At 36.8% G+C, this 24084-nt stretch overlaps 1 protein-coding gene across 2 annotated transcripts in view; it reads left to right on the top strand.

Moving 5' to 3' along the window:
* FGD4 (FYVE, RhoGEF and PH domain containing 4) overlaps positions 1–18377 on the top strand; it is a 118204-nt gene extending 99827 nt beyond the window's left edge. For both annotated transcript variants that reach the window (XM_074826252.1, XM_074826253.1), the window contains exons 9-18: positions 453–511; positions 1140–1286; positions 2752–2924; positions 5701–5731; positions 5905–6000; positions 6403–6528; positions 10080–10220; positions 11897–12037; positions 12219–12396; positions 15326–18377. In XM_074826252.1, the coding sequence (XP_074682353.1) occupies positions 453–511; positions 1140–1286; positions 2752–2924; positions 5701–5731; positions 5905–6000; positions 6403–6528; positions 10080–10220; positions 11897–12037; positions 12219–12396; positions 15326–15468 (1235 nt within the window). In that variant the 3' untranslated portion in view covers positions 15469–18377. The remainder of the gene's footprint in view (positions 1–452; positions 512–1139; positions 1287–2751; positions 2925–5700; positions 5732–5904; positions 6001–6402; positions 6529–10079; positions 10221–11896; positions 12038–12218; positions 12397–15325) is intronic.
* Positions 18378–24084: the final 5707 nt, after the last annotated feature.

The following is a 24084-nucleotide window of genomic DNA, read 5'->3' on the forward strand; positions in this document are numbered from 1 at the left end:
TCAAGATATTCCCAAGGATTGTTCAAAATTACTTGCCAAATAACTTTTAAAAAATATTTAATTGTTAGTACCATTACTGCAAATATTTGTAATATGAGCTCTTTCAATTAAAAATGTAGATTGACATTCTGGACTACTCTGAGAAAAGAGGGGAGAGAGCCATGACTGTCCACAAAAAATGTGGTTATAAGTGCTGAAGCTCTAAAGGAATCTGCAATAATTATCTTTTGGTCTTCCCAGATTATAATTTCTATTTGGTAGCTGACTTTCTTATGCTTTCTACTTTACCTTGGTTACTTTTTATTTATAATTTAAGAAATTTATTATAGTGTGTAATTTACAGAAAAATTACAAACAATTTTATAGAATGGTCCATTTTTTTTCTCCTATGTAACATATAAATATGTAAAGATGCAGCTTTTTGGTTTTACTTCTCTTTTTCTTCTGTTTAGAATCCTTGGAAATTATATCCACTGCAGCAAGTCACTCGAATAGTGCAATAAGAAAAATGGTAAATTATCCTTGTTTTCCAGTTCGCTTTTTAATATACTATATTTGAGTATTTGGTGAAGCTAGGAGTGTGAATTGAAAATCTTCCCTAACATGGCAAAAATGGGTTTCCTGGGTCCAAGTGATTGCTCCTACTTAATGTATTTATACAGCTTCTGGGAATGATAGACAAAATCTATCATTGCACCTAATTCTCTCAAATCGGAAAATGGGGCAGACTGGGTTCCTCTCCTGGCTCAAATAGCTGATACTACACTGGATATTCAACCTTGTTTCTGTCAGTGGAAGGATAATGTTTGTAAAGAGTAGTTACTATTTCTCTACCATATTGGACTGACATAATAGGTATTTCATTAAGTATGTGAGATATCTTGGAAAAGAAATAACGCAGGCTGTATGTATAACTGCATGTTTAAAATTACCAAGGAGACAACATTTCTAAAAGTACTTGTTACCGTATCAACTAAGTTAATCAGTCTGCATGGCTGACCATATATACCAGGTATATATGTTTTTTCAAAGTGAACATTCTCTGGATTTAATGAAAGCTCCCATAACTTCATTTAAACATGCTTAAAGATCTGTGCTTTTAATTAAATAAGTTTTGTAACTGTATTTTCACTGCAAAGGAAAATCTAAAGAAATTGTTAGAAATATATGAGATGCTGGGAGAAGAGGAAGACATTGTGAACCCTTCAAATGAACTGATAAAGGAAGGACAGATCCTTAAACTCGCTGCTCGCAATACATCTGCTCAAGAACGGTATCTTTTCCTAGTAAGTACGGTGGCCTGTGTTTGCGGGAGCGGCTGTATACCTTTCTAGTCTTGCATTACCAGAGAGGGAAATCCTCTTCTAGTTGATGTCAGTGCTTTTCCCCTGATGATATTAGAGCGTGAGTAAACCCTATACTGCTTACAGAAAAGCCTGAAATCACCATTTAGAATGGAATACATGGTTTTAAATAAATGGAACCAGTGCCCGCAAACTCTCTTTTAAATAAGTGGCTCCTGATTACGTCCTAGAGCATGAGAACTTTGATATTCTCATGAAACTGAAATGTAAAAGCTTAGGATTTTAGTGCTGATAGATTGTGTATTGAGATTCCAGTAAGTCTTACGGTCTTGTGGGAGCTTGTTATGGTGGCAGGTCATCCTCTCATCACGTGCCTGTGTCCTGTCTTGGAACTTACAAACTACAGCCATGCTCCCTTACAACTCCCTTGGAAAAGGTTTGATGTACTTCATTGCTTCCCATGCATTAAAAATTGCTAATACATTTTTGCTTATGGGCCTCTGGCATTGCATGTCTTCTGGTCAATAAAGAGTAGTAACAGGTTGTTGAGGCACAACTCCTGCTTATCTGTGCTTCACACAAGGAGAAATCACTGAATAGCAAGACCTCAGATGAGACTAGACAGCTGATTAAAATGATGTGCACTTCATATGAGAAGTGACAAGTTCAAATGTGCTGTATCTGTGATAGAGACTAGGCAATAGGCTAGACAACATTTCTATGAAAAAGGACTTAACTGAAGTGAGTTTCTCTTCTTAATAATTAATTTTGAGAAAAATGTGAGAAAATTAAACACTAAAGATCTGATTTAATAACTGTGCTTCTAGGCTGTGGCTTTAGACATTTAAACATTATTTAAAGTTCTAATCTTTAATAAAGGAATATATCTTTGTCTCGTTTATTATAATTTTCCTGTGATATTAAGGGTTTCAGAGAATAAAAACTCTTTAAGAAATGTTCTTCTGTTTTGGAGAAAAGACAAATAATATCCTCAAATAATATTAGTTACAACTTCTACAAAGCCAAATGGTTTTGGTATAGGGTAAATGTAAATGTATACACTGAAGAAAAGAGTTCTGCAGTTTAGAGTAGGTTTTTCAGAATTGGGGCATAAGAATGGGTTTTTCTAACAAAAACTTTACGGTGGTATAAAATACACAGTCTGAGTATAGTTGATAATCAATGTCATGAAGACTGCTGCATTTACAGAGCAATTACTATTCTAGCCACTGAATCTGTTCTTTAATCTTACTTCTAAACAAATAAGAAAAAGAATTTGTCTGGCATTACAGCTTTGGTCTTCTCGTATATCAACCAAGCAGTAAAGAACCTGCTTTCTCACCCACCAGGTCTAGCTTTGCGATATTGTCCAGCTTTCAGTAGAAACTGTGGCTGTATCTGTGTTTTTGTTAATGCAAAGCTGTGTGTTTATTTTTTTTTTCTCCAGTTTAACAATATGTTGCTCTACTGCGTCCCCAAATTCAGCCTGGTAGGATCAAAGTTCTCAGTTCGAACCAGAGTTGGCATAGATGGTATGAAGATTATAGAAACTCATAATGAAGAATATCCACACACTTTTCAAGTGTCTGGAAAAGAGAGAACACTGGAGTTGCAGGCCAGGTAAGCAATCTTTTTATCTAGTTTTTGGAGGATTAAACATTTACACACAGGAGTGGACTAATAGATTTGGAGAAAGATGCAGTGGACTTCGTCTTAGTATCAGTGTTTTGAAAATAGTCTAGGATGTCAAAAATTGTCTCTTGGAGTAGAAAATGCATCTAGAGTGTATAATGCATTGCCTTACTTTGCAGAAATACCTAAAATAGCTATGAATGGGCTGGATGGAAAATTGAAAGCAGCATACCTAACTGGTGCAAAGGCAATCTGTCCATCTTAAGCATTTTGAGACACTGAGTTTGTTAATCTCTGGGCAGTGCTGCTGCCTCGGGTACCTGAGCCACCTTGGTACGAATGAGTCTGTTCACCTCAGGGCATGTCCATCCAACAGAACTCTCCACTCTGATGGGTTTATGTCCACAGAACATAGTTTTCTACAGTGGTAGATGGGCACCTGCTTTCCTCCATTTCTCAGGCCTGTTTCCAGTCTATATGTTTTCTCTGGTCCCAATTATCAACCACACCCTGAAAGGCAAGTTTTCCTTTTAGTTCTTTGGTCCTTTTCCTCCAGTTGCAGTCTTCTAACTGGCACTTGTCTGCTTTCCTTATTAGTCCTTGTATTCTCCTCTTGATGGGTTACCTTCCCATTGCTGCTTTTTGCATTGCCTAGACTAAATCTTCCCTGTCTAGACTGTCCCACTTCAAATGAAGTAGGGTGTGCTACCTCTCCTTTTGGACCTGCTTAAAGATCCTATTCTTAGCACTCAGGATTTCATTGCAGAGAGGCAAGGATTAAATAAGCAGGAGGATGTCCATGGTGGATACAGTTCTGTGTTGACACCATGTTATTTGGGGACAAATCATAGCTTGCTAGCAAATGACCTTGCAAGCTACTTTCCTTTATGGGAAAAAATTTGTAATATTTAATGAGTAACAGCGGTGAATACAGAAATACAAGAGTATGTAGAAATTTATTACAGTATCACTGAATTTGAAATTAAATATATACTTTGAAAAATGACAGCAAAAAGCTTTCCACTAATCTCTGCAAGACTTTTGGAGCATGTTTTTGGCTATCAATCGCATCTGTTATAAATTGCTCTATGATAGCTTTCTAAGTATTTGGCAAGTTGTTACACCATACGTTAATTTCAATGGTGAAAGATGGCATCTTGCTGTACTGTTTGTGAAGTACTTTTTAATTGGAAGAAAAATGCTGCAACAAAGTAAGTTTATTTTGTCAACTTTACTGAATTACCAGTAATTAGAAGTTTATTGCATTAGTTTATTTTGGGTGTGAGAAGAACATGTTTTCATGTTTTTGTTTTATGAACATTTTTAGAACGCTCTAAGTCTGTACAAAATTGTGAAAGAATAAACACCAAACAAGATCTTATTCAATTATATTAGAATAATCTTGATTATTGTATGAGTATTGTATGTACCCTATACCCTAATGTCCTGAAATCATGAGCTTGTATTAAGTGTTGTAATGTTTAGTTTACCCTTGGGGTTTTCTTTACAAGTAGGCTTCTGTTTATTTTTCAGAATACTGTTTGAGTACATTTTCAATCACTGGTTTTAAACAGCTGGTAGATTATTTCTTTGAGAGGTTGCTGATATGGTATGACATTTCATAGCCCATCTTTTGTTTTTTAATGTAAGCAGGTAGGGAGAATTATTTTGACTGTTTAGACATGTTTCTTCTGCCTCATATGCAGATGGTAGGTGGGATGAGGAACACTTGTTTAGGACTCGCTTAAAAGTTGTACTAATACTGCAAAACAACATGTGAGGAGCTGTTTTTATTGAGATATTGTAAGTTCTCTTTCACATCCTTTGTAACAATCCATAGAAAAATAAAATTCTGCATGGCCGATACTGCACAGCTACAGGAGTTTGGTGTCGTGTCCCCCCCCTGCCCCCCGCCCCCCCATCATTATCCAAAGAGAGAGGGCCACTTTCAGTTCTTACCTTTCTGACTTAAGTTTGCAGAGAAACTGTCTTCACTGCTCACACTAGCCAGTACTTTCTAATAGTACTGTTACTTGTGATATAAGATGCTTTTCCAAAGATTTAAATGTCAAAATTCTGATAATATATATTAAAGACAAAGCTGTCGTAGAAGATGAGAGTTGAATAAGCTTCCTCTGTCATATCTGTCCTGTCTGTATATCTCATCTGTACTTACTGTTAATTCATCTGTATCTGCTCTAATGCATAAGAGGGAAATTTCTGCTGTTTGGTATTAAAACGCATTTTTCCTCTTCTTGCCACTGTAGACAAGTTTAAACAACAGCCACAACAAAAAAGCATTAAGGAAATGACTTTTGTTGGGGAGGGAGGAAGATTTAAGAGATACACAGGAGACGTGTGTATGTGAACTTAGTAGTGCATGAAATGAGAGAAGACAAAATCATCTACACCTAAACTTTGCACTGCCCTCTTTTCCTCTCTATCCTGTTCTCAAAAAAAAAAAAAAAAAAAAGGGAAAAAAAGGCTAATAATGCAAATAGTATTATTACTTTTAAATGCATTTCAATTTATCTTTCAACTTGAATTCACTGTTTAGTGGTTGCAGAGTTGTGAAGCCTGAACTCTACTTTTTGTTTTCTGTTTTGTTTTGTGTGTTTGGTTTTTTTAAGCTGCACAGTTAACAATTAGTATGTTTAAATTCTTGAGAATTACTTCAAAAGCTTGGCTTTTGCAATAAGTTGTTGATAGTGAGATAATGTTTCCTGAACTAGTTTTGGACTAATGTGTCAAATATTTCTTTTAGTTCTGAGCAAGATAAGGAAGAATGGATAAAGGTAAATTCATCTACATTCTTTATTTTCTAAACACTTTTTCACTGAAGCAATCAAAAAAGTGATACTCATATTTTCTGGCTGTAGTTTCCCTCTGCTAATTAGTAACAGGTCAGAATGCAGAGAGTCTGTTTTAAATGTAGTATTTTTGAGGAATTTATCCATTGTTTCCTTAGGCGCTTCAGAATACTATAGAAGCTTTTCAGCAGAGGAATGAAACATTCAGAAATGCTATTGCTAAAGAATATGAAGACATGCCTGTTGAGGTTTCTGTAAGTTGCTGTTATTCCTTTGTAACCTTCTTAGTACCCATTTTGTTCTTCAATAACTGGAAAAAGTTTGGCAGACACTTTGTTTTCAAGCTCACCATTCTTATAGCAGAGGAATTACAAAGCAGTCATCTTGTTGGTAATTGTTTTTCTTCATAATGCCAAACCTTTAAAAAAAGCCTCTTTTTTCTTGAAATACATAACAGAGTACCCTTTCAGTGATACATAATGATTTTTAACTGTGTTCTTTGTTATTTCTTGTATAGATTTCAAAATGTATTTTGAGCTGTATTTTGACATTTCCTTTCTAAAGGAAGAGAATCATTATTTTCTCTATTTAAAGTACTGCACAACTTTTAGACTGGCTCTTTTTTATTCACCCATCCTCCCCCTGTCTCCCTTCAGAATGCTGAGCTGGGGAAGAGAGCACCAAGGTGGATACGGGACAATGAAGTAACCATGTGCATGAAATGCAAGGAACCCTTTAATGCACTGACAAGGAGAAGGCACCACTGCCGAGCATGTGGACATGTAAGTGCCAAACACTAGCTGCTGTAGCTAGTGAGCAGGCTTGGGAACTGGTCTAAGCACCTGCTTCTGGTGGTTGCTTGTTATGTTGCAGTTTGTTGCTGTGCTTGTGGCCAAAAGCAGAAGCTGTGTATAGCATACTACAAGGGGTCCTCTGTCTGCTTTAGTTGTCATGGTAAATTTGGAAATAATTTACAGCAGAGGAAGATGCATGTTTGTGTAAAATGTCCCAAGCCCCTGGACATACTACACTGTTACTCCTGAGTGGCCTCCACTGATCTCAAGTTTCAAGACCACTTGAAACTGGCATAAGCCAGCGTTATCCCTAGCAGCACTGGCTGCCTGCTATTCCCATTCTGCTACCTTCTCTCTCCTCTTCGCAAGAAGACCACGAAGACCTGCAATTGGTTAACTTGAAGCTGTTCCCCACTGGGTTCAGTGTGTAACTGTGAACATGCGTGAAGCATCAGGGAAGCAGAGAAGGTTTGGAAAGGGAGAGAGTATTACAGCTGCTTTCTGTGTATGGTGCTGCAGTAACATATGACACTTTAAAATGACTGAGATAGTGGTGACTTGAGATTTTTCAGAAATTAATAAAAGATGAGCAAACATACTGTGCTCTTTTCTTGACATCCAGCAGCTCTGCCTTTCTCCAGCAGGTGGTAGTGCAAGCCCAGATTTAATTTTTGTCTTACAGGTTATCTTGTATAATTTCTTTCTAATGTTTTTATACGGTATGAAGCTTACCACATTCACAACACTACTGTTATGCTTTGCAGGACACTAGAGACTTTTTCAGAATCTCTGAATGATTGATTATATAGTTGTCATCTGGGGTTTTTTCCAGATCATTCTGTCTTAAAACTCCTGTGTTAAGATTGTACCCTTCCTTTTTATTCCCCATTTTGTTTAGACTCCTAACTACTCCCTTTTGTAGTAGTTCTATCGGATCTCCTTGCACTTTAATTTTTAAACATTTTTTCATGGGAATTAATTTGGGTCAGTGATGGTGTCTTTTCAGCAGTGACTAATTGGGAATACTTAACTAGTATTCTCTAGGGCAGTGGTTCTCAGTCTGTGGTCTATGGACCCCTGGGGGCCACAGTGTCATCACAGGGGGTCTGTGAAGGCTTAAATCAGGGGTGGGGACCATCCAACCCAGAAACATTTGGTCTGGCCCGTGGCAAGCGCTGTGCCTCCTTTTCCCACAGCCCCCTCCCTTCAATGCCCTCTTGTACTCAAGCCCCCCACCCCGTCTGCCCTGACATGCTAGTATATTTGGTGCTAGTATGGTTGGTGGGACCCACTTTAACTAGGCAGTTTTTCTCTTAAAGACATTTTCTTAACCCAACGGCCCTCTTTAGGGCCACAATGGGGCTGAAGTCTGTTCCTCCAAGTGGTAGCCCTGGACCTGTAAACAAAAATATATGGTGACTGAACACAGACAAACAAGGGGGGAGGTGAGAAGAATTGTAAAAACTTTTCATCAAATTCTGATGTAAAAACTGGCATCAAATTTGGAATTAGCATGTTAAAATACCATAAAATGGGCCATTTGAGCAAGAAGAGTGTTGATGCTATTATTTTAAATTCATATGAAATCATTGCAATAAAGATATTATAATAGGAGTGTGAGCATTAACAGATTAACTTATTTCCTCTTCCCTCCAAATTTGAAGACCCTTCATGAGAAAATTGAAATAAATATTTGATGCAGTCTAGTGCTTTAAATCTTGAATTAAGTCTTGGTAGTCCATGGCCCCAAAAGGTATTTAAAGGGGGTTCATGGTGGAGGAAAGCTTGAGAACCCTGCTCTAGAGAGACTAGTTGAAGGTAGTGATCTAGATTAGTACTGCAGAGTCCTGGTCCACAATAAAATTTTGTTCAGGTGTTTGAGTGGTTCAACTCCATTTGTCTGCCTTTTTTTCTTGAAATAACTGCACTCATATTTTTTAATGCAGGGTATCTTTTTCACCTGGAAGAACATTTCTGTGGAAAAACGTTTCTAATGAAAGAACTCAGATCTCTCTTGCATTTCAGTTATATTTATTTTGTTTAATATTTATTTGTTGGCAACATAGACAGTGAGATTGAGCGCACCCTCAACAAGCTTGCCAACAGCAGCAAGCTGTGGGCTGTGGTTGATACGCTGGAGGGAAGGGATGCCATCCAGAGGGACCTTGACAGGCTTGAGAGGTGGGCCCGTGCAAACCTCATGAAGTTCAACAAGGCCAAGTGCAAGGTCCTGCACATGGGTCTGGGCAATCCCAAGCACAAATACAGGCTGGGCAATGAGTGGATTGAGAACAGCCCTGCGGAGAAGGACTTCGGGATAGCAGTTGGAAGAAGACTGACTAGGAGCCAGCAATGTGCGCTCGCAGCCCAGAAAGCCAACTGCATCCTGGGCTGCATCAAGAGAAACGTGGCCAGCAGGTTAAGGGAGGTGATTCTCGCCCACTACTCTGCTCTCATGAGACCCCACCTGGAGTACCGTGTCCAGCTTTGGGGCCTCCAACATAAGAAGGACGTGGACCTGCTTGAGTGGGTCCAGAGGAGGCCACAAAGATGATCAGGGGGCTGGAGCACCTCCCCTATGAGAACAGGCTGAGAGAGTTGGGGTTGTTCAGTCTGAAGAAGAGAAGGCTCCAGGGAGACCTTATAGCAGCCTCCCAGTACTTAAAGGGGGTTACAGGAAAGATGGGGAGGGACTCTTTATCAGGGACGGTAGGGATAGGAGGAGGGGTAATGGTTTTAAACTGAAAGAGGGTAGATTTAGATTAGATGTAAGGAAGGAATTCTTTACTGTGAGGCTGGTGAGGCACTGGAACAGGTTGCTTAGAGAAGCTGTTTATGTCCCCTCCCTGGCAGTGTTCAAGGCCAGGTTGGATGGGGCTTTGAGCAGCCTGGTGTAGTGGAAGGTGTCCCTGCCCATGGCAGAGGGGTTGGGACTAGATAATCTTTAAGGTCCCTTCAACCCAAACCATTCTAATCTATATATAGATATACAGTGAAAAGAAAAATCAATGTAATACTGGCTTATTTATTCTGTGTACTTATGAACAGATTCTAAAACTGTAAATTTAATATTTATTAGCAGGTTACAAAACAAGCCATTTCTGTTTTTATTAAATTTTATCATTAAAAGTGCATCTCAGTTGTACATTTCTGAGATTATGTAGAAAAAAAATGGTAAATGTACCTTTTCAGATTGGCACTTAAACTGGAGGATTTTCTTCCTGCAGTATGGTTGCTATATTCTGATTCTATTGCTAACTTTAACCTACAGATACAATTGAAAGCCTAATGTGATTTTACGCAAAGTACAAAGTTCCACCACGTAAAAAGCACTTCTAGTTAAGAAGCAGTGGCACAGATTTGGAAAATCATTATTTTCAGTTAAGTTATTGTGGACATGTTGTAAAGGCATTATCTTTCTTGTTCTGTGTGATTAAACAATGTATTACTAAGTAGATAAAAATAATACTAATTTTTAATTAAATTTGGTTTCATAAAGTTTTATAAATACTTAAATTTTTTTTTTGTTTGTTTCTAAGGTGGTTTGCTGGAAATGTTCTGATTACAAGGCACACCTTGAATATGATGGCAATAAATTGAACAAAGTCTGTAAGGACTGCTATCATGTTATAATTGGTTGTAGAGACAGTGAAGAAAAGAAGAAGAAAGGCATCTTGGAGGTATGTAATTTAGAAATACTGAATGTGGATAGCTGCAAACAGTTTCAGCTCATCAGTAAGTGAAAAATGGTAGCATTCTTGCAGGGCTGTTTTCTGTCTGAGAAATAAAAAGTATGTGGACCAAATTCATCCCATTCAATAGATTTTGGTTTTCACCATTCATCTTTCACAATACTTTGTTTCTTACAACTTTTTTTTTTAAAGAGGGAATTATGAACCTTGGAGCTTGTTTGCTTCTTTCCAGTTACATCAGCTAATGTGATAAAACATTACCTTTCCTTATAAATCTTCAGTTTTCTTCTGCACTTAAGCTGTTGTAGCAACAAAAACCACTACTACTACAATGGTTCTTGAAAACATACCCAAACTAAAAGAACTGGGGATGGAGGAGAGGGGAAACAGAGGACAATTTTGCTATTCAGAGTCTGAGTAGCATACTGTTTTCATCAATGTATACAATGTACCTTATAGTCATCAAGTTTCTCTCAGCTTTTGACATCTAAAAATTCAAGGTCTCAATCAGGCAATAAAGAGCCATGTTTCTCTTATGGTTAGAGAGGAGAAATAGGCATCTTAGAACTGCAATTAACCTTCCCATTTCTTAAATCCCTCTTTATAGGCCCTTTTAAAATGCCTGACATACATTAAAGAAATATCATCCTAACTTTGTCAAGACATATATTTATCTTGGGATGCAGTAGAGAAGGATCGACCCTTGAACTAAATAACAGCAGAAAAAGAAAGCAAAAATAAAATAGAGATTGTAGTTCCATATCCCGTTCTTAATCCATGTTGGCTTGACTACACCCTCTTAAATGAGAAAGAATAAGGAGCACAGAACTCTGCTAGCTTACCTTATAGTCAAAAGACTGCTGTTTCTTGGCATGCTGGCTTTAAGGTAGATGAAGGAGCTATAGAGTCTCTAGAAATGTCTGTCTGCATGCTGGATCTCATGACAGTGGATTGATTGGTACCGTGTTGCAGCATCCAAACAGCATCACTACTGGGAGAAGAAAAAAACTGATGCAAGGAAATTTTAACACATAATCATATTGTGTTCTTTCTGATCTTTTCAGGATTACTATTTAACCTGAGTAGCATGTCGCTCTGTCTCCAGATTTTAAGCAATTCACCTAACCTTTTCTCTAGGATTAGTGCTTGCATTCTTATGTTATTTTTAGAAATGCGTTTACATCTGATCCTGTTGTAATATTTCAACTGCCAAAATAGAGTAGTTGTCATATTGGATAGTTAGTAGCACTTCAATGCCTAGCATGATGTTGTTTTAGAAATCAGACATTGTTGCAGATCCTAAGATACAGAGAAAGGCTAGCTGTGGTGACAAAATGAAGTTTAGAGTGATCTAGAAGTGTATAATCCAAAATAACTGATGAAAGAAGGAACCAATTACATATGTTAAGGGAGTACATGATGTGATTGTAAGTATGTAATATATAAATATTACATAATTACATATCTAAATATTACATAATTACATAAATCTAGTCCTTATAATTATGTAAATCCAGTCCTTCATGATCTTACCAGGGTATTTGCTCAAGCTCTTTTGCAGATGCTGTCTGAGATTTTATATGAATGGTGATGAATTTCTGCTTTTCTTAGTCTTTATTTAAGGAAAGTTTATTCTCCTTATTATGCTTTATACTATCTCCTAGATTGAATCTGCAGAAGTCTCTGGAAATAGTGTCATATGTAGCTTTCTTCAGTACATGGAAAAATCAAAGCCCTGGCAGAAAGCATGGTGTGTTATACCTAAACAGGAAGCTCTTGTGCTGTACATGTATGGTGCTCCACAGGTATGTACAGAGAAAATGGACAAGATTTTAGTAATTATTGTCACTGACATCTGAGGAAGGGAAGTCAAGTACCTTGGGAATGGAGGAAAAGACCCCAAATGATTTCACCAACCTGTATAGTAAACAAGAGGTAACGGGCAGATTAGTTGGCTGTTCTTAATCAAGAACTTCTTCTTTTTAGGATGTTAAGGCTCTGGCTACAATTCCACTTCTGGGCTATACAGTAGATGACACTCCAAGAAGTGCTGACCTCCCACACAGCTTCAAACTGACCCAGTCTAAGTCTGTGCACAGCTTTGCTGCGGACAGTGAGGAACTAAAACAGAAATGGCTAAAAGTTATCCATTTAGCTGTCAAAGGTGAGACACCAGAATGTCAAAATGAACTGCAAGTGAATTTAGAAGAGCAACCTGAATCTTCTAAAACATCTGAATGCTGAAGCTCAAGAACACATGGCATTTTTAAAAGATTTCAGTTGAATTTATGGTTAACCTTCGTGTTAACTTCTCTTTACTCAATCAAGAAAAAAATAAAAAAGAAAAAAAAAGAAACTTCTTACTACCATACACATCTTAGCACTTTATGTTTGGGAAAAATTCTGGTCTTTTTAGGGATCTTTTTCTTATATTTATGTTCTGTCAATAAAAGTAATGTACAGGTCCATTTCAGAGACTTTTTAAAAAAAATGTGAATGCTATTAAAAATACTTACTAACTTTACTGTACTACTTGTTTGTCATGATGCAAATTTTTTTGAAAATCCAGTTGCTCTTCAGTTAACGTTTGCTGCTTTCATTAAGAATGCAAATATTGAAGCTTCCTACTTACATGTTAGGACTTGCAACAGGATAAAAGATATACCTCCACATTGCCAAAATAGATCTGTAGTTAAATATGCAGGGACAGTTTGGTTTAATGTATGTAGTTTATAGATTGAATTCCACAGGTCTGTACATATGTTGTATTCACTTGTCTCTTTTTAATTAAAGTAATGCAAATTGCTTTCACAGGTATATTGGCTTTTGAAGTTTCAATTTATCAAGGAAACAATCTAATGATTTTCAATCTAGAAATGAATACCTAAAATATGAGAAAACTATATGTGCAGTATTAAAAATGTGTAATACTTGACTTTTGCTTTGATTTCATGATACTGGGTTCCTATTAGCCAGTAGTTTATTTAAAAAGCATGTTTTCTATTTGAAATTAAACACAGTCCTAAATTAACAAATGCTGTTCAGTGATTTAATAGCTGACATTTAATGATCTTGGTATTTTTATGCATTAAAAAAATAGCAGTAATGTAAGTGGCATGCAATGGACAAATAAGTTCCAGTTGTGTTTAAAAGAGTAGTCGCTTTTCTTCAGTGTCCTATCACTGTTATCTTTTATGAGTGCAGTAGTTCATTACTCAAATGCAGTATGTTGTTTGGAAAAGCAACAAATTCTAGTAATCTTCTGGGAGCGTGTATTTTTGCTATTACGGTTATTGGAACAAAACATTTTGAATTTAGATCTTTTAATTTTTGCAGAAGATTAGATACTTTAATACTTATTTATGACAACAATGTTCAAGGATTATTGTTGTAAAGTGGAGCCTGCTTTATATGAACCTAGTATGAGGTCTGAGTCTGCAAACCTCAAGTTGCATTAACAGACATTATTTGCATTCTGCTTGTGGGAATAAGGACTTGTTGGCTTTACAGTATTAAGTCCCTTATGAACTTTCATTCCTATTAGGGTTTTTATACACAGAGGCAAATGACCTCCCTAAAATTTTTACTGTAACATCTTTAGATAAAATATGACAAATTCAGGAGTAGTGATTGACTATCAAGTAGACAATTAAAATCACTGCCATCTTTCCTTTTCTGACCTCTCAAAGGAAGGAAAATATGTAACTTCTACAATCAACTTGTCATAAGAATGTTCAGGAGTATTACTTCTCAATATAACTGCAATCTGTATTTTAAATAACGTCAAGCTGAAGAGCTCAGGTTCAAGTCCAGTAACAGGACAGATTTAAGTTGTCGCTTTTTCATAAGATTTCTAGACAAAGTATTCACTGAACTCTCACTCTCGCTTTAATCTTTTTGCAACACTATAGGGCAAAAAATAGTTATTTAGCATTTAACAGGATTGTTGAAGTAACCTCTGTTTTTAGTGTCAGGCATACATAAGTACACAGTGTCTGTCATTCTTTGGTAAGAAGAATGTCATGCAGCTTAATGTTAGCGGGCTGGATTTTGCGCTTTCCTGCACAAATCCAAAATCTATCTTGGCCTTTAGACTTCAAAGCTTTAAACTAGTGTTGGTAATTATCAGGACGTGGCATTGTAGAGTACTAACTCTACAGCTGACTTTGTGCATGTCAGTTCTGAATTATTCCTCGGGTGCTCCATGTGTCCAGATTATTCTGCATGTAACTCTAGTATTCCTTTTATCTGATATGCAAGCTCTTCTGTAATTCTCTACGAGATTTTAAGTTATTTCTACTGTCAGCTGTATTTATTTATGGGCAGCTCAGGCCCCTTTTGGTTCACGTTGGTGAGTACCATCAAATCTTCACCTGGGTTTCCCTAGCTAGTAATTGTTGCCTTGTTTATACCTTGGTGAGGGATGGGGGAACATTCAGGTAAGCCAGAAAAACTCTCCATAGCTAACTTTCTTTCATGGTCATCTCCTGAAAGTGGGTACCTTCTAAAAGTCTCAAGTGCAATTGTGGGATCTGGAGGGTTGTCTTACCACATCCTAATGTACAAAAACATTGTTTCCCATGTTCAAGTTGTTCAGTGTAAGGGGAGAAGTTGCTTTAAAGAAGTCCCTGGATAAGACGGACTGAGCTATTCTGAAAATAATATAATGGTATGACTGTAATCATGTAGTACATTGTTTTCTGAGCTCCTGCAAACTAAATTCTGAGCCAAGTAGAGAGACCTATTCCAGCTAAATGATTAGGGAAATGATTAGAAGCAGCAATTTCTGGGCTGCCTTATTGTTACAGTGGTATTGAATATCTAAAGCTGTTTGAATGATTTCAGCATCTCCCAGGTAAAGCCCTGCATTTGGGCATAAACAATTTGAAATTAAGTTAGCATTGGGAGTTATTTATTTGGATGTTAGCCTCATGTTTGCTCTCAGCCATTAAAGTTTATATAGTGTGGGATATTTTATTTACCCTAATGAAACCTATTTCATGTTCTCATAATCAATTGCTTGGTTAGAATTGTTCTCTTCTGAGTCAGAATGTCTTGGCACTCAAATGTATGCTTCTGTGTGTATTTTGTAGGAAAAGTATGTACCACCAATATTAAAGGAGATCAGAAGATGGAGAAGTTGCTTCTAGATTTAACCACCCTAACTGTTTTACTCCATTCTCCACAGAGGGGCTTCTCCAAGCCCCCCTTACAGCTTCCAAAACTTTTTCTTTAAATTTGAATTGTAAATTGTGACCACAGAGGAACAAATTCAAAGTAGTAACTGCTGCGGCTTAAGTATCATGACCAAAGCAGTCAAATTAAAACCATCATTCTAACAAGGTATAGGCTGATCCCATTTCAACTGTTAAATTTTTTCAAAAAAAAAAAGGCGTTAAATGTATTAGCATAAAGCTGTGTGTGTGAAGAATAAACTATAACCGAGCATTCATTCGTAATACATGAATGTATGTGAATGGCTCTGCTGAATTATTTAAGCTTTGCGATTCTTGTGTTCAAGAAATGCTTGTTTCTCACTTTAAAAGTGATCAGTCTTCAGTGCAAATCAAAAGTTATTTTGTGCAGTTTTATCAGTGTTCAACCAGAACAATGGCTTAATTTTATCATTAATAAGTTTGGAACATATTAATATATTTTTTCAAAATAACTTAATATTTTTCCCCTATCATATAGAAAAATAGTGTATCATGACATCTGTATGTCTGCACCATTCTTTCAGATCCTCTAAAAATTGTTTTCTGTTATCAGGTACTCCTGCTTGGTTGAAGAGCTACTGTAAAATCTATAGCATCTAGTACTTTCAAATCCCTTTACACTGAGTAGTTTTGTTTATTCCAAAATGTATTGAATTTTTATGTACAAAATAGATATTGAGAATATACAATGTTCTCTTCTGTTTGGAGTAGAATATTAAACCACTTTAAATGCATGTAATATATAGTGGTACCTTTTTATGCAAAATCATCTCAAAGTGCTTTAAATCTCCTCAAAGATTCTAAATCCCTTTCATAGAAAAGAGGATTTTTATTCTTCATATTTTTAAATTATGGATGAAGCCAAGGCACTGATTAAAAGTAGAATAAATACACTACCACCTGAGTAAATTTTAGATGAGGTTATAGAAGTATGCTCTAAAGAATTCCAAGTGGAGTCAGGAGGAAAAAAACTAATATATATGTATATATAAAAATAAGTGGAAAAGATGTGGAAACACTTGACAGGTTCTTCGGATTTTGTTGTTTGTTGGTTTTTTTTTTTTCAAACCTGCATCACCGCATAGCTAGTCTAAAACCTGGTCAGCTTTTCATTTCAAGACAAGATTAAATAAAATAAAGAGAGGGTAGTGGTTCCTTATACTGAAGGCAAGTCTTTTGAGAAAGAATTAAACATTCCATGTAGAAATAATTCTAAGCAATAAAAAAGGAGCTTTCTACATAAATCTATTGTAGAGATTTTTATCTGGTGTAAACTAGCATAGACCTGCTGGAGATGTTATACCTTCAGTGATTTAAATTTATGTAGAATCTACTCTACATAAAAGCCACTTATGGAAAATCAAGATTTCACCAGTTTGAGAGCTGCTGTCTTACTATGTCTCACCTGGAATCACAGTGCTCAGTTGAACTTCAAATGGGTTTCAGCTGGAGATAATTGATGTAGGGTTGAATGTAAGCAGCTGGAAATATATATCTAAAAATACATGATTGGAGAAGAGAAATAATTTTATGGCAGAATTGACTATCCTTAAGATAAGTCCACTGGTGAAATGGGCATCATTCTTAGTCTGTGGTGTACTGTTATTTGAAATCTGAAATTAAATATATGGAGTTAGGGTTTTTTTCTCCCATCTGTGGCCCTGTTGGTATGAGGAATTGACCTAGCTGGTTCTGATCCACGGGACTGTAGTGAAGTATGTTCCTTGGATAGGAGTTTTAATCTACTAGTCAGATTGTTTCCTAAATGCTTTTCCTTTAACAGAACATAAAATTAAGTTAATGATTGTATATGTGTATATATACACATATGCATGTGTGTATATGTATATATGTGTATTTATATATTTGAGACTATTATTCAGATGACCTGTTTTCAAGCAGTATTTTACAATCAAAAAATACACTGTGCTGCAATCAAGATATAATGTACATTGACTGTGTTGAGTATGCTCTTCAGAAGAAAAAATTGACAGAAGTAGATCAACTTTTGTGGCATGTTTACTTTTTCAGCCTAATTTAAAAAAAAACCAAAACAAAACAATGAACACACTAAATTCAGTAAGGCATTCAATCTGCTTCCTTTAAAAGCTCATGATTAAATTTCTTCCCAGACTCAACTATTGCATTTTGCTATCACCCCTTCCTTTTCCTAGCACAAGTTGAATGTAGAATGTGGATTTTCTCTACTAAAATCTTCAAGCACATTTCTTTTGAATAAAACATATTTTCAGCCACTGTATAACACCAACCTACTTCAGTTTATAGTTCATCCTTGTAGATTCATTAACTATTTACTATGAAAACATTCAGAAAAGGGGGAACTATGTCAAATCATTTTTGCATGTATGTGCCCTAGTATTTTTAAGAAAGAAGCCAAATTTGTTGCATATAGGGAACAGTTTGCAATAGAAGTATTGTTTTTTTTCTGTTAGCATGTTTTCTATTCTGCAGCTGCCCTCAATGTGGATTAATACATTCATGTTAGTGGGAGCTGGATCAGCTGTATGTTTGACATCAGAATTATAGGCTATACATGTTAATTCCCCTTCATTACGGAAACATTTCTCATTTAAATTGCAAAAACACTTTTTTTAAAAAAAAAAACAACTAATATTTGGAAGAGGTATAAATTTGTCCTGGTTTTGGAATAAAGTGAAGAATACTAAAAAGGTGAAATATAAATGCCCTTGTATGTTGTGCAAATGTAAGTGGTCATTTTTATGGTCAAGAAATATACGAATGTAAAAAAATTTCAGATACTGTATATATTTTCTGTAATATATGTATATTTGGTCATAAGGTGGGTGGAGAATTGTAAAAATTAAGCACTTTAATTCCTGTTGAGTACTTAAAAGAAATTTGTATCCTGTAAAATAAAAGCATCATTAAATAAGTATTGCTGGTTTGACTTTTCGTCCACCTGCTGTTTACTTTGCTGATGGAATCTTTAAACTGTGTTACCAGTTGTGTGTGTGACTCTAAGGACCTATCTGGTATCGAATTTGCTGAAGTGCTGGCTACTCACAAGTACTGCTAAGTCAGTGGAAGATATATTCTGAATATATAAAGAGCTGTATGTAATGCTATGATATCTTAGATTGGGAAGATAAAAGATATGGTCTCAATAATCAATCCTTCACAGTTTAGATCCAGATTTCTGTAATGGGAATAATAATGTTTTCTTGTGTGACCAGGATGTTGTGAGAGTACTTTATGGGCTTCTGCATTGCCACCCCCATAGAAAAGTGCAGAAAGGGAGGGACGTGTTCAAGTGTAGCCCCATGTCTGTCTTACTATTACTTAAGCGCTGCTCTGAACAAAAGGATGAAACAAAACATTGAGCAGCTGCTCAGGATAATCTCTTGTGCACTGAATTAAAGTGGTGCTGCGAAGCAAAAATGATCAGGTAATGAGCTGGATCATGATCCTAAGCATAGGCAACTTTGATTCTCTAAATTCATTTGCTAGCTAAGCACACATTCAGTTTATGGAAGTACCACTTAAACTGCAGCTACTCCTTTTCTAGGTGTCCTTTAACACACAGAACCATTTGTAGTTGCCTCCAATTTCCATCATCTGTACACAGTAAATCTGTTTTGATTGTATCTCATTTATCCTTGGTATTATTCTGCAGGTGGGCACAATGTTGCAGAAAAGACTTCCCCCAAAATAGAGAGGAAAATTTACTGTATTATTTGTTAGTTCCTGTGTGGAAGGACTTGTACAAGAATTTTGTTTAGCTCCTACTTTTTCTTCTCTTTGGAAACACAGTAAACAGATTAGTATTTGAAAGAAGTACTGATGAACCACAGAAAGTAATGCTTCCCTCTCCATTTACATAAATTTTTCCAGTAATTTTTCTGATTATTTTTTCCCCGTGATTAATGCTGTTCCTAAGCCATTGTTTTCCTCATTAAACACAATGCAATGCCTTAGACATGGAGACAAAAATAACAGAATTTATCCGAAAATACACTTTAATAAGAAAACACAATTATAAAATTCAAACTACAGGAAATCCGTAATCACAGCTCCTACTTAATTCCTTTATAATAGTAGGTTTAATAAGCACTGATATTTCTACTTGGCAGCAAATTGTCCAGGAGCCCATCAAGTACAGGGTTGGTAAGTAAGTAGTAGGCGTCATCTCCTCTGGCTCTCCCTAGGATCCTGACTAATACTGCCCCATTACCACAGAATTGTTCTTGGCATTGTATGAGCTTCCTGCCATGAGAGAATTGGCACTCCTGCCTTTGGTAAGCACAATACTTGGAGCTTGTTTGCTTTAAAGAAATTGCTCTGGAGGGCCCTGTGGTGTCTCTAATGAACAAGTGGACGTTATGATTGTGACCATTTTGTCTTGGAGCTGCTCACCCTCTGTCTCCTTGGCCCTGTGCACTAGGCAGCTATGACAATACTGAGCCTCATCAGACCTGGCTTGCGGTAAATCAGGATATACCCAGCTGAGTTTATTTGCTTGAGGTCTACCCCATGTCTGTCTCACTACCTTCTGTTTCTGTCTCAAAAACATAATGCTCTGGTGTCACGAGCAGGATGTGCTACCTGCCCTCTGTCTCAAACTGTTACACTTCTTTGTGTTACAGCATATTTTTCAAATTACTTTCCCTCATTTAAAGATTTAAAGTCTTAAGAAAAAACTATCATATATCCAGGTAAATTTTCCAGTTGTTAGCTATACTGTGGTTGTTTTTTTCTTCCTTTTTTTTTTTAAACTTCTTATCACTAGTCAGAACTCACATAGCCTCCAACCATCAGGATCTTATCAAGAGAATTCATTAAGAATTTCAACCACCCAATCTCAATACATTTTCGCTTGCTAAATGAAGGAAATATCTGCTGTCAGAAACATCCCCTTAAGGAATAGAGCCTTATCTAAGAATCTAGGGTGAGGCTTAGTGGGCTCCAGATGGATTTCTAGATCCCAAAACCTCTTCACATTAGTTTTCCTGAATATCAGCCTACTTAACCTGAAAATTCCAGAGGTTCATAGATTTGGTTTATGCATTTGTAATGTTAAAATAGTCCATGGTTCAAGAAACGGAAATTGTCTTGGGAGCAGAATCCAGGACTACCCTCTCTCTTTGGCCTCTTGTAGCCTTCATGTTCTCTTCTGCCCCTTCCTACTCCTGTCTTGGAGCCAGGCAGTCGCAGGACTCTTGCATCAGGGACACATGGAAATGAACTCTCTCTTGGGTCTGCTGAATGCTGAACTTGGATCACAAATTCAGAATTTGTGAGCTTGTGTTCTAAAGTAAGGCTGGATATTCGTGCTCTCTTTTGAATATATTTTAACGTAGTATGCCCAAGTCATTTTCCAAACTCTATGTAAGGGTTCCTGCTTCAGGGAAATGGATTTTGGACTCTGCTACTGAATAGAGAAGCCTTCCCACAGTGTGAAATTAAATGAATGGCTGCGATAAAAGGAGATTTCAACCCAATTTTCTTTAGACCTATTGCCTAGCTATGTAGAACCACCTGCTTTGCCTGTTCTGCCTTACTTGCATATTTGGCTTGCAAAAGGGAATCCAAATCTTTTAGCTTAAGGCTTTGGGATACAGCATTTACAAAAGACCTACCTTGCCTATGTTGTATTTTGGAACTGGATTTCAGACTAGCACTAAGCTGTTCCTATTATCTAAATGCTCTTCAGTGGCTGAAGTGTATCTTGCAGCTTGTTTCACATGAACAGGTTCGCATCCATGTGCTCCAAGGCAACTGCGATGCTAAGCAAGCACAGTGGGTAAGACATCAAGCATCCACTCCAGAACTGCAACCCTGACCTGCACTAAAAAGCTTAAGATAGATACACTTGAAGTATCCATTAGTCTTATATGCAGGCTGTGATGTTGTAAATCACATATGCTCCATTGTTATATTTCTAATTTAAACTTAAAGTTGTGCCAGTCATAATATAAAAAGCAGCATGCACAAGAAATCATGTATTGTGAAAATAAAAAATGCTCCTCTTGGCATACTATTTTATCTTAAAAATGCCACAGGAGATAGCCTTATTTAAAATACTAGGTCCAAAAATAGAAGATATAAGCTCAATTCCTCCCAAATACCAGCAAGTTCTGGTTGGGGTAAGGTTTGGTGGGAGTAAGGTTTTTTCCTTTTCCTTTCTAGTTATATTGCCTCAGCTGAATGGTAACTAAGTGTGCATTTTGTTTCCCAATAAAAAGTTACTTTCTTGATAGCAGATGGGAGGTTATTGCCTTTGTTCCCAAAATCTTGGTCCTTTAAAGTGAAAAGTCTTCACCTGAAAATCATTTACTGAAGCAACTATTGTGTTTGTTATTCCAAGAAGCCTGACCACCCCAGTTGCGGCAGGGAGGTACAGCAGTTCAGAACGATACAGAGATTATTTTAATCTCCAGCCAAAGCTTTTAGCCCTGTTGGCCTTATCAGAAATGCTGATGCCTTACAAACACCTGAGTGCTCTGGCTTTGTTACTGATTGATGAACTTTGGTGTGTTTGCCCTGTGGCTCTCACCCTCTGCACCCTGACTTTTCCTTAACTTGAAATCTGCTTTCAGTTCTGCAAGCATGTTTTATGAGAAGTTGTGTGACACCCCAAATATTCAATGAATTTAGATAAATAACTTCCCTGTGGATATAGTGAGAGAATATAAGGAAGTCTCAGTTGTTTAGTTCATTATCCAGCAAAATTGTATCCCTGCCCCAGGATTTCTTTGTTTTGTCAGAGACTGGGTCTCAGCACAGGTAACATGGGGATTCCTATCAGCACTGTGACCTTCTTACAGCCAGCTGAAGTGTGTAGGAGAGCTTGCTTTGCCAATTCAGCAGAATCCCTGGACTATGGATTTGAAACCTCAGATTTGTTTCCTCTGGAAAAAAGAGCAAGGTTTAGAATCCATCAGCTTGGGAAATCTGTGTAGAACATCCAAATGAAGGGTCATTCTGTCAAGGGATTTCAGGAATTTATTTATTTCAGCTTCTAATGATGTTTGCTGTGCTGATGGCTGGTATTAAGTGCTATGAGAAAGCATTCTGTGATGAGATTACTCTGGAGAAAACAAAAACACCATTCCATTTGGCTTCACATAAAAATGGGGCTCTGCCAGGCCCATATAATTGCTGTATTGCATGGTTCCAAAAGGTGACATTACCAGGGAATAGTTAACAGAAGTATTTTGCTAATAGCGTTTGTGCAGTACAAAGTAGTATGACTGTATGCAGAGGAAATGCTATGTTACATACTTGATACATTTTAGTATGATAATGAATGATTTCTTTCTCTAGAGAAATACAATGGCAAGAAAGTATGCTTTACTGAGGTGCTAGTTTGTGGTCTCCTTATCTGACATAAATTAATTAAATGGCAAATGACTTGTCCACTACTGTCAGTATGTCAATATAGACAGACTCCAGCTGCCTGATCAAAAATGGAAGCAAACGATGATGCAAAACTATAAATAAATTCATATCATGGAGAAGAAAGACTGGAAATTTTGTTCTCCTCACTTCAAACATAAAACCAAGGAGGCTTATAATGAAATTAGAAGATGACAAATTTAAAACTGACATCAAATTGATTTTTTGCACAATGCATAATTAGATCATGAAATTTACTGTCACAGGATGTCATTGGAGCCAAGAATTTAGCATGATGGGACAAAAAACCTATTATATGGTAAATAAAGCAATTTAGTTTCCAGTAACACAAAACAGAAGAAATATTGAACTGTCTACTTCAGATCTTACAGCAATATCAAAATTCTGTGATACACAGTTTTAGAATCCGAAGATCTTATTACTGCAGTTTTATATTTTCCCCAGAGAGCTGATGCTGGACGGTCTTCAAGATGAGATTCTGAAGCAGATTGATATCAGGTCAGATTCAGTGTGACAGTTCCTGTTTCCTCATGTTAATTAACTTTTAGTAAATAACCAGTCTGACTACTACTGTCTTTTATCAGATCATTGAGTTTCTTGCTCAGTACAATATAAGTTGGCCATGGAAGTTAGAGTTAAAGCTACAGATGACTATCACTTGTTAAAATGTTTATTGCTTTGGCACAGTCCTCAACTGGGCTGAGGCAAGTGCTGGATTTTGTAAGTTGGTTCAGGATATCAAACTTCATAGCAGAGGCATTTCCAGCTCTCACTGCACAATGTGTTAAACTTTGCATTCTGATGTTTCTTGTTCTTACATCTTCTGTAGTACTTTCTTCTTGCTTTCCTTCATCAGTTCACTTCCTCCATCTGTGCTGTGCTTCTCCATTTGAGTATCCAGCCCCTGATAGGCCTTTTGACATCTCTGCTGGGCAGGCTAGGTTATCTCAACTCGGTTCAGCAACTCTGTGTGCTTCTTGAAATATTATACTGATAAAATTCTAAGAATAGCCATACTGGGACAGACTACAGGGCAAGCACACACAGTGCTTCTGCATGATACTCTCCCAGCTTCCAACCATTGTCAGCTCAGAAACATCCAGAGCTAGATTTGATTCCTACATAGCTATGTATTTACATGCAATACATTTCCTTAAACTTCTCCAAACACCATCTGAATCCATTTAAACTTTTATTGTCTACAACATCCTTTGGCAAGGAGCTCAACAGGTCACCAA

Source organism: Strix aluco, chromosome 5, assembly GCF_031877795.1.
Source record: "Strix aluco isolate bStrAlu1 chromosome 5, bStrAlu1.hap1, whole genome shotgun sequence".
Lineage (NCBI taxonomy): Eukaryota > Metazoa > Chordata > Aves > Strigiformes > Strigidae > Strix > Strix aluco.